Source organism: Bemisia tabaci, chromosome 1, assembly GCF_918797505.1.
Source record: "Bemisia tabaci chromosome 1, PGI_BMITA_v3".
NCBI classification, from domain to species: Eukaryota; Metazoa; Arthropoda; class Insecta; order Hemiptera; family Aleyrodidae; genus Bemisia; species Bemisia tabaci.
In genome coordinates, this window is record NC_092793.1 from 69889515 (window position 1) to 69900564 (window position 11050).

The 11050-nt window shown below is 41.4% G+C and overlaps 1 protein-coding gene across 2 annotated transcripts in view; it reads right to left on the reverse strand.

Moving 5' to 3' along the window:
- LOC109043140 (uncharacterized) overlaps positions 1-11050 on the reverse strand; it is a 13643-nt gene continuing 2593 nt past the window's right edge. For both annotated transcript variants that reach the window (XM_019060239.2, XM_019060240.2), the window contains exon 4: positions 1-5580. In XM_019060239.2, the coding sequence (XP_018915784.2) occupies positions 3422-5580 (2159 nt within the window). In that variant the 3' untranslated portion in view covers positions 1-3421. The remainder of the gene's footprint in view (positions 5581-11050) is intronic.

An 11050-nucleotide genomic window follows, 5' to 3' on the forward strand; every position in this document is an offset into this window, starting at 1 on the left:
TTGAGAGTTGACTGCCAGTTAATTTAATAGGACATCACAGCGTGTCAAAACCAGGTACAAAATAGCAGAAACATTTCACTAAATGAGACGCATCCAGGTAAAACCACCCTCAGCTCTAGGGAGACCAAACTGGTTGATTTTGCTACTATCTCAATAACATCAGAAAGTCATTAATCCTCAGTGCTAGCCCATGAGAACATAAAAAACTTATGTAAATGACAGGGGGTGTTTTTTGACATTAAAATATGAAAACAGCTAATTAAAGAAAAGCAAGCTTTACTTTTAGGGACTCTATGTTCCATGATTTTGGAGCTGTCGGAAATTTTTATTTTTGAGCTGGTCCTTCAGTACTTAAGAGAGCGATTTGATAGTTAATAGATCAATTGATAATTTTTGGATTTTAGGACATATCTCAAATGTTTCTGAACAACACATCAAGCTGCAAAGCGTCAGGTATTTGCACACAAAATTTGACGAAGAAAAACTTTGAAACAACCCCAAAAGTATGGTTCTGCTCAATACCGCAAAGCGGTAAGCACAAGCGGCCCTTTCCGTTTGTAACACTCACTCGGACCAGAGTTTTGGAGTTGTTTCAAAAAGTTTCCTACTCAAATTGTATGCACTAGTACCTGACATACTTAGCGTAGTGTGATGCTCAGAAGTTTTTAAGAAATGTCCTAAAATCCAGAAATTAGAAATTGAACCAATCGACTATCGAATCACTCTCCACAGTGCTAAAGAATCACCTTGAGCAATTTAGCAATACACTCATTAGCTAACCATTGAGAATTAATTTTCTGATATACAGCACCCTCAGTTTTGATGGGTTAGAGGTGTGTTCATTATTTTTAAAGTACATATCTAAAAAAGTTAATTAGGGTGAGGATGGTTTTTTTCAGAGCCTGTCAAATGGATATAATAATCTTGGGGAAAACAGGCAATTTTAAATAGAAGGCACGTTACATACTGTTTCTGGGGATATGCATGAAGAACTTAGAATGCTTTTATTGCAATGCAGCATTGCACTAAAGATAGAGCTTCATATTTGCCAAAAACTTGGGGACGAACTTAATCGACTGATTGAGGCCCTGGGTACAATTTACAAAGCAACAGCCTCATCAATGAAGTAACCAAAATAAAAACGGTTTTTTAACTTTAAAACGATAAGTTCATAGATTTTCTTCATACTTCATTAATCCTATTTTAACAAATTTTCTACTTACAAGGAATATCATCAATAAAAGAATATCAATAATTTTGGTGAACATTTTGATGATACAGTTGAGCTAAAATATTTGTAAGTTATCAAGTTAATTACAAATACCAAAAGAAAAAAAGAAAACTACAAGTAATTCAGGACCTAGTGCTGCTGTTAACAATAGAGTGATAAAGGATAAAGGAACTATGAAGAAGATCAGACAAATGATACCTTCATGATAATAATGACATCCAATTACGATCTCACTGACAATGAGAGTTGTGATTCATCTCGAGTGTGACGGATCTTGTCAGATATTTACTGATTACATTTGGAATTAACTAGCTCAAATGTGGAATTAGGGTGTGCAATATAGATTAAGAATATTGAACAATTATAGACATTTTCTCATTAAGAAAGTCTTGGTGAAAATAATTCTTGAAGAATAATTTCTACAAACCTTAAGTTTTCCAGGAACTTAAAGAAACAACACAGACACAAAATTGTGAACAGGGGTTTTTGTTTGGTTGGAGTTGATTTGATAACGTCAGGTTTGAAAACTATGTTTCATGCAAAAATAATAATGAAATGCAGTATTCATAGTTACAGTTTGGAACATTTCTTTTGGATAACAAAAAAATTGGCTAGGAACATCTTACAGTGCCCTTGAGCAATATTAAAATGATCAGTCTTCATTGCTTGATCACTGTGATCTTGCTCAATACAAATTCTCAAATTCTTTTACCATGTTTCGGCAGATCAAAATAAATTCTCTAATATCTTAAATTAAAGTTCATTAAATGAACTTCTTGCTGAATTAAGAAGTTTCTTTCTGCAAAAGGTAAACCCCCGATTTCAATCAGAGGATTTTCACTTAAAAAGCAGGGAATTATCAGGGAAAGAGAAAATAAAGGAAAGAAATTCTTTCAAATAACCACATGTGACGGAAATCATAGTTTTGAGAAAAATGGAACTGCAATATTCGAATGAATGCAGTTTTGACAAAAGTTGATAAATTCTTAAAATTTAAAAACAGAATTGAAGGATGAAGGGTTTACTCTCTTTCATCAACCTGCAGAAAGAACAACATTTTAAAGCTTCAAGGCACATTACAGTAATAAATGCTGCAAGTTAAATTAAACGTAGTTTTTACAGAGAATCACTTTGGCACCTTGAGAAATTGCTGTAATCATAGCTTTTAAGCGCAAATTTGACCAAAAATGGACGTATTTCTATCAAACGGAACTATGTGCGTGAGCCCTGAGACCCATAAGAGTATACTCGTAATAGGGCTCACGTCATAATGCACATAGTTCCGTTTGATAGAAATACGTTCAAATACAAGTCTGCTCTAGTTAGAAGACATTATTCACAGAAGACTTGCTGGACAAAATTAAATTGTTTTAAAACTACACCTGAAAATGAGTCAAACTTTTCACTACATTATTCATGCAACTTTCTTATGATGCACAAAAATGTGCTAAGAGAGTGTCCTTCTAACTGGAGGAGCGCCTGTTTCATGACCTTTTTTGCTGTTAAATTGACACGGCACTAACCTTATACACTAAACTTTTGTACGGTAAATCTTTCCTAATACGGTATATCTTCTTCTAATAAGTAATGCTGGTTCTCCATCTTTGAGAATTGAAAATGACGACGGTACTTCAGTGGAGAATGCGTGACACAATTCCTTGATCTATCTAATTTCCTTGATTACTCTTTTTCACCATGCAATAGAAGCAAGACCGAGATATTTACAAAAATCACAGAGAAGTACTGTAGAGTAAAAAAATATTAGAAAAAACTTATACAAATTTTGCTGGAAGACTAATCAAAGAAGAGTATCTTAGAATCACGTTGCTATCTATACTCTGGGTCGAGCAAGAGAGAAAAGATATAAAGGTATATTCGTAGATTAGAAAAAATAATTGTTATAAAAATACCTAAATTAATATGTGCTTTGCCTGTTTATGACAGCAAATTAATTTTCAGACCTGATGCAGAGAATATCAATAAAAACGATCATAAAAATAAATAACAATAAAAAATGTCTAAAAATATATAATTAATATATTATTGTAGAAATGGAATTCGGACAGACTAAAAACTTAAAAAGTAAATAATACTTCATTGGTGTGATAATTGGTATTCTGAGGAGTTTCATGATTGTAACTTACTAAAATAAGAAATAAAAAATGAACTATCAAACGTACATTCATTCATTCATTCGATCTGTGAGGAAAGAGTACGGATAACCTGATTTAGATCATTGTAATAATCTGATTGCCTGGACTTGTTTTTCGAACAGGTAGAATTTACATCACTATCACTGTTATCGCTCTCCGCAATGTATGGGGAAGCCTTGAATACAGGGGGTTTCCCCTCTGGAAATTGCTGGATTACAGAATTTGTATACTTATCAGTCTGAATGTCTTCTAATTTGTAAGAAACATGGTTATCAGAGATTTGATCCGTGAGTTTGTTATGGTTTTCTTGGCATCCATTAAATATAGAAAGAGATTGATTTTGAGCAAAAGAATAGTCACTCACAGCCTTCTCTGGAGAATCCTGGCTGTCATGGTTCGATGGATGAAACCTAGCATAAGAGGGCACAGAGGATGCTTCACTACAGACACTGTCTCTGCGGTTGTCCAATAAAGCAACATTTGTCGACACATTGTTTGAATTGGACCTATTGGACGAATACCTGAGAGAAGTTGGGCTCTCTGAAACCCTGTTAAAGAAAGAGGCCTTTTTTGAGTAGGTAGCAGCAATGTGGTATGGGGGTGGCCTTCTTTGAGAGTCTCTTTGGTGAGAATTGTTGATACTATCATAAAAACTTGGGTTAGAATTTTCGACCCTGTGAAGCTGATCCACAACAGGTTCAGTTTGGCTCGTCTGATGATCAATTTCATCAAGGGGTATGCAGTTACTGTTATGTAAATGATCTTGTTTCTTTACAACGGCAGTTTTGATCAAACTATTGGATGAGAAAGATCGAGAATCTATTTGACTGAGAGAGGGTACCGATTGGTCATGGGTTTCATTGACATGAAAAAGGGAGGACGGAGACCGCTGGTAAGACTCAGGGTAAACTTCTCCATTCACCAACTGATTGTTTGTTTCAGCAAACTGAGGGACATTTGATTCAATAGACTGAGAGGCGTTAATGCAATTTTCTAAGACCTCAGGATTGTCGAAGGATTTACCTTGGTTGATTTTCTGAGCAACTTTCGATAGACTCCTTAATTTTTTTGGAAATGGAGTGGGTGCTCGCGTTAACTGTCCTACTTTGTCTTGTGGTGAATTTATCGCAAAGCGTATTTTCGGATTTTTCTTCAGAGAGTTAGTTCCCTCATCAGAGTAAGCATTTTCAGCCACACCCTCGTCACCACCCTTCTGCTGAGGTAGAAGATAACAGGTGAGCACCCGGACATTTTGCTGAACATTGAAATCAACTTGTAAAGGTATCAGAGGTTTACTTTGATTGTGAGACAACCAAAGGGCATTAAGTTTTTTCAACTTTAAGATTGACATTGGGAGATCAGAAAGTTTGTTATCTGCTAGAATAAGAACACCGAGGTTTGACAGGTTACCTACCTCAGCAGGAATGGATTCTAATAGATTATTCCTCAAACTTAAAACGCCTAGACTGGAGCAACTCCCCAGTTCGGGAGGTAACTTTTTCAATTTGTTTGAGTCTAAATGGAGTGATACGAGTTTGCGTAAGAGACCAATAGAGGAAGGAACAGATTTTAGCTTATTATGAGACAAGGATAATTCTTCTAAATTACACAGTCCTCCGATGGCTTCAGTCAGAGAAGTCATGCTATTGTAATCTAACTTAAGGCATAATAAATTCTTTAGTAATCCTATAGTATGAGGCACAAACTGAATATCACAATAACAAGCAGAAAAGTCAATTAGATTTTTACAGCCATCAATGTCATTTGTTATGGTTTGAATGTTGTTGTCTCCAATTTCAAAATGCACCAATTCTTTTAGGTTCCCGATGAATGAGGGGACAGTGTTGAATTCGTTCAAATCGCACCACAACTCTTTCATGGAGACTAGAGTTCCAACAACTGATGGAAATTCCACAAAATGGTTTTGGCCAATGTCTAATCGGGAAAGACACACTAACCTGCTCATGGATTTTGGCAAATTGCATAATTTATTGCCTCGTAATTCCAGAATGATCAATTTAGAGAGACGACCAATATTAGCTGGAAGGTATTCAAGAGCAGTGTCATTCAGATAGAGCTCTTCTGCTGATATAAGTTGAGTGAGAGCAGTTGGCAGATGATGTAAAGGATTGAAGCTGGCATTCAGTACTGATAGTTTCTTGCATTTTTTTATCGAGTCGCTAATATCTGTTATATCTGAAAGAAAAATTACAGACATAGTTAATAAGTTTTAGATCATGTATTTTTTATTCACAAAATAAAAATAGTTAAATTATTTGGTCAGGATGATTTGAAAATTTTTGTTTCAGAGGATGCGCATATGAGGACTTATATGTAACAATGGCGGATGTGAAAAATTACCTTTTCGAATCACATTCAAAAAACTGTTTTGGCATCGAGAAAATTTTGAGAAAATACTTGAGATGTGATCTTCGAGATCTGTACATTACGCCAGAGCCAAACATATTAAATTTTTGTGTGAACAAAACAGTTTTTTAAGCGTGTTTCGAAAAGGTAATTTTTCACATCCGCCATTGTTACATATAAGGCCTCATAAATTCATTCTCTTTCAGCATGCACATTCTGTGAATCATGATGTGCAAGTTGTCAAGTTTCAGCAAGAATGAAAAAAATGCAAAATATACTAAAAATTAGATCAAAGAAATTAAGAAAAATTAAACAAGTAGCAAAAGCTACCTGCTGAGGGGGCGCCGCCACCCCCAGACCCCCCCTTTCAAATTATATATGTGAGACTTTGAGTATCATAGAAGTCGTGCGGCGACATGCCGAATGAAATGCCACAATTAAAATTATTGGATCAGATGATGAGCTGATAAAAGCCTTACCCAGTAATTTGGGAACATTTCTGACACAGTTTGGTTGCTTTAACAATCACTTTGATTTGCGAAATACAAATCGTTTTCACTTCGTATGTAGTTAAATTTGATTTTGACTGACTTAGTTTCTGATGGATTCAAATTCATAATATACATTTAGGTTCCAGGGAAAGAAAAATGCAGATGAGCTACACTTCACATGAATATAGATTGATTAAAAATAAATAATCCGAAGAAGTGATGGAATAATTGATAATTGTTTACTACAGTAAATACTAAACCTAGGATTCATAGGAATTTTAAATAAAATCCCACCCATCACTAAAATAACCCATATGTATATACTCGTGGTGCCTGCTCTCGGCTCGATTTCGCCGAATGGAATTCTTTATCATCGCGGTTGTCCTTGTTAGATTTGCGTGGCTGACGTTCTATAGGCCTCAGCGACCGCTGTTCCTAGCGCCAAGGGGACGGTCTTCACCTTGACAAAGCTCATGTGGCCCGTTTAGCGGTGTCCCCTTACGACCGCCCCCAAGCAAGGACTTATGCGGCGGGCGAAACCACCCACCAACGAGTCAACCGGCATTTGGCACCGGAGACCCGCCCGACGGCTTCGGAGGAGAGTCGGCGTCTACCACGATCGGCGAGCGGCCTCGCTAACCCCTCGGCGCCGAGGTCCGAGCCCGAGGCCTCGGAGTTTGGGGTACACAGTATAGAGCGGTATTGGCCTCAGGCTTTAGCCCCGGCTTGTCGGCGAACACCAAAGTATTCGCCCGCCCGACAGGCTCGCTCCATTACTCGGCTCGGGTTCTCGCGGGCCGTTCTGGTCGGCCCGCCTTGAAACTTAGCGGTTTTAAACTCCGAGCCGTTCGCCCCGGCAAGACAGCGGCCCGCGTCACCGGGTCCGCCCGCCGCCGAGCGCTCAGTAGTCAGAAGAGCGCGCGCGTCCGGCAGTCAGTTCCGATACGAGCTCCCTCTGCGATCACTCCTCGGAGTTCGGGACTCCTGCGGGCTCGGCCCTGTCCCTGCCGGCGGTTGACACCATCGGCTGAGTGAGAGGTATCGCCGGGTGGCCCGTCCTGCAAACCAGTCCTGACTCGACCCCCGGTCGGTTCACAGAGGGCTGCAATCCTTGACTCATATCCAAACGACAGGACGGAGTCGGAACCGTTCTGTTTGAACCGTATTCGGGCCTTCAGCCTAGGAATCCTAGGAAACCTAGACTGTCGTCGGTTGTCCTTGTTGCGTGCGGGAGGAAATGAAGGCGCGCTCGCAGTAGCAAGAAGCAGACGCGCCAGGTTGCTTGCGACGCGTGAATGTAGCTTAACCTCCACAGATTAACAAACCGTCGAGCAGCCACGCGAAAAGTCCTATACCTACATAGAGAAAAAAAAGGAGGTATTTGCATCTTGAGGTTTGTTTACCCTGTGACGTAGGTCTGTACAACCTGGCCAGCGAAATCCGAAATTCGAACTATGAAAAATTGACCATAATTTCCGATTTTCCGAGGTGTAAAATACACAACTCAGCAGAAGAAAGAAAGAAAAATCGATTCGATATTTCTGGAGATAAATGTATCGATACGGATGATATAGAAACGTTGAAATATCGATACAATATTTTGGTCTAAAATATCGATAGTCTGGTGGCGCGGAGCGTCTTCGAGGGGTTGGGCCGCGTAGTGGCCAGTCGCTAGACGATAGAATAATCGCACCCGAAGCCCGAACCCAAATTGAGCCTCATTCGAGCGGGCGGGGGGGGGGGGGGGGCGGCGGGGCTAGGCTAGCGGGTCGTAAAAACGAATGACTCAAGTTCACACGTGCAGGGCTCGGAGCATTGCAGCCAAATTGGTCTGTTTGTTATTCAGGGATAGTGTCCTAGCATAGGTTTATTTAAAAAACAATTAAATAAGAGGAAGGATTTCAACCCTGAACAATGAGACCACCGACAGCCAGTGACCCCGCGATCACAGTCAGTCTCAGTCCCCCGTCAGTTTTGGTGAGCACGTTTACTGAGATGGACCATTTTTTTTAGGGAGCGAACAAATCAAAATTTTGAGCCTTAAGTTGGTCGCAACCATATCCGGAAGTCGTTACAGTGACATTTTTGTGCAGTATGCTTCTGTGGAAAGTGCAACACTTAATGAATACTTTTGACAAATCGTGTTTTATCCGGTTTGCACTTCAAACGTGATTTCTTTGTGGAGTGTCATACGTTCCTTTTTGAATTGAAAAACTCGTCAGATGCATTGGGTAATGGAGTAAGGCATCTCTCATTTCTTAACGCAGGGGGCGGCAAATTTTGCATTTTTTTAAAATGTAGGTTTAAAAAAAATCGGATTCAGAAAAAAAAAAGACACAAGAGACAGCACCTTTAATTAGTCGAGTTAAGAGAGAAACTAAACACGCAATTTGGCATGGAGCGGTGCAGCAGTGATGATGAGGACTTGAGATAAAAAGGAGAAGCCCTCAGCGCGGCACACGGTGAATCGAGTCAATGAGAGAGGTCGGAAAAAATTTGGGAACTTAAAACGCTCATAACTCCGTTTATACAAGAACCTAATGTTCTACAAGCTGTTCCACGGTTCCTCGTGATATTTTCTGCCAGTATCACCACACCCAACATCACCACACACCACCACACACACCCATCACCACACTCACCACCAACAACACACACCCACCACACACACCAACACCACACCACACACACCCACACCACACCACACTCACCCACACCCACCACACCCACACACACCAACCACACACACACACCACCACCACACCCATCACCCCACCCACCCACCACCACACCCACCACACACCCACCCACACCCACCACCACACACCAACCACCCACACCACCCACCCACACACCACACCCACCACACACCCACCACACACACCCACCACCACACCACACACCCACACATCACCACCACACCACCCCACACACCACCACACACCACACCACACCCACACACCACCACCCCACACCCACCACACACCCACCCACACCACCCACACCCACACCACCACCACCACACACCAACACACCACCACACCCACCACACCACCCCCACCCACACACCACCCACCCACCCCACACCCACCCACACACCACCCCACCACCCCACCCACACCACCACACCCACCACACCACACCACCACACCCCACCACCCACACCCACCCACACCACACCACCACCCACCACACCAACCACCCACACCACCCACACCCAACCACCACCACCACCACACCACCCACACCACCACACCACCCACACCACACCACCACACCACAACCCACACCACACCACCCACACCCCACCCACCCACCACACACACCACACCACCACACCCACCACCCACCACCCCCCACACACCACACACCACCACACACCCCACCACACCACACACCCACCACACACCCACACCACCACCCACCACACCACCCACACCACACCCACACACACACACACCACCCACACACACCACCACACACCACACCCACACCCACACACCCACACCACCACCAACCCAACCACCACCCACACACCCACACAACACACCACCACCACACCAAACACCCACCCACACCACCAACCACACCACCACCACCACACACCCACCACACCACCACACACACACCACACACACCACACCACCACCACACCACCCACACCACCACCCACACACCACACCACACCACACCTCAACCACACACAAACAACAACCCCCTTGAAACAAAACAACTTAAAATGTGACGAAATAAACATCAACATTATGCAGATTTTGTCAAAAATTTCATGTCCAAACCCCTCTAATTGACTCAATCCACTGTGCGGCGGGTCGGCGTGAAACGCATAAACGCCTACAAGACTGTACGAATACTTCACGCATTGTGCCAAACACAGTGCGGTCAGCGCGGGCGCGCCGGCGGAAGTTAAAATTATTAAACCACACTTATGTTTGTTCTTGCATAATTTTTACCTTCATTTTCTTACAAATGGAAGGCCTTGTGTCACACATAGATAGGTTTACGGAACTTAACTTTCGCGCAAAGTTCCGTGCGAACGTTTTGCTAGTAGTGAGGGGCAATAGTGTCCTTTCTTTTAATTTTTCTTGTTTTGTTTTGCCGGTTGAAAAATGCGGGTGTGATCCCTGCGAAACGTCCCGGGTTTCTTATTATATTTATGTGTGTTCTTTTTTATTATTTGCGGCCTTAGTCCCGTTTTAAGTTGTTTCTCTGTTACGTTTTCGGGCCGATTAAGTATGTTTTTTATTGATGTTTCGAAATGCGAATGAGAAGGCGGGGCGCAACGGAATAACAGGTCCAAGTGGCCAGATAGGCAGCAAGAATAGGGACAATCCGGCCCAGTTGTGGAGCGGACAAGTATAGGTTAAATCCAGAGCCCTGATTTTTAGAAATGAATTTTTGAGATCGAAAATTGACGTGAAGTAAATTGAATTTGACACAAAGATTATTACTTCTTAATTAAGAATGAACTTTCCTTTTTAAAATACAGTAGTTTTTAATAAACGGTACAATATACAATGTTGTTCGTAATTTCCAGATACTTTTAGCGAAATTTTTATGTTAATTTAATGATTAATGTAAATTTGACTTCCTTTTTGCGAATTTTTTTTCTTTTTTATCTAGTTAAGAGCGTTTTTTTCTGTGTCTTTTAACATTTAGACTTTCCGGTCCTTACGTCCGAGTAGAGCTATCGCAGAAGCTATCCTGAACGACAATTTACATTCACTGAAAATAAAGTTTAAAATGTTCCTGACCAGTTGTTTACCATCCAAACCACTAGAACACATTGT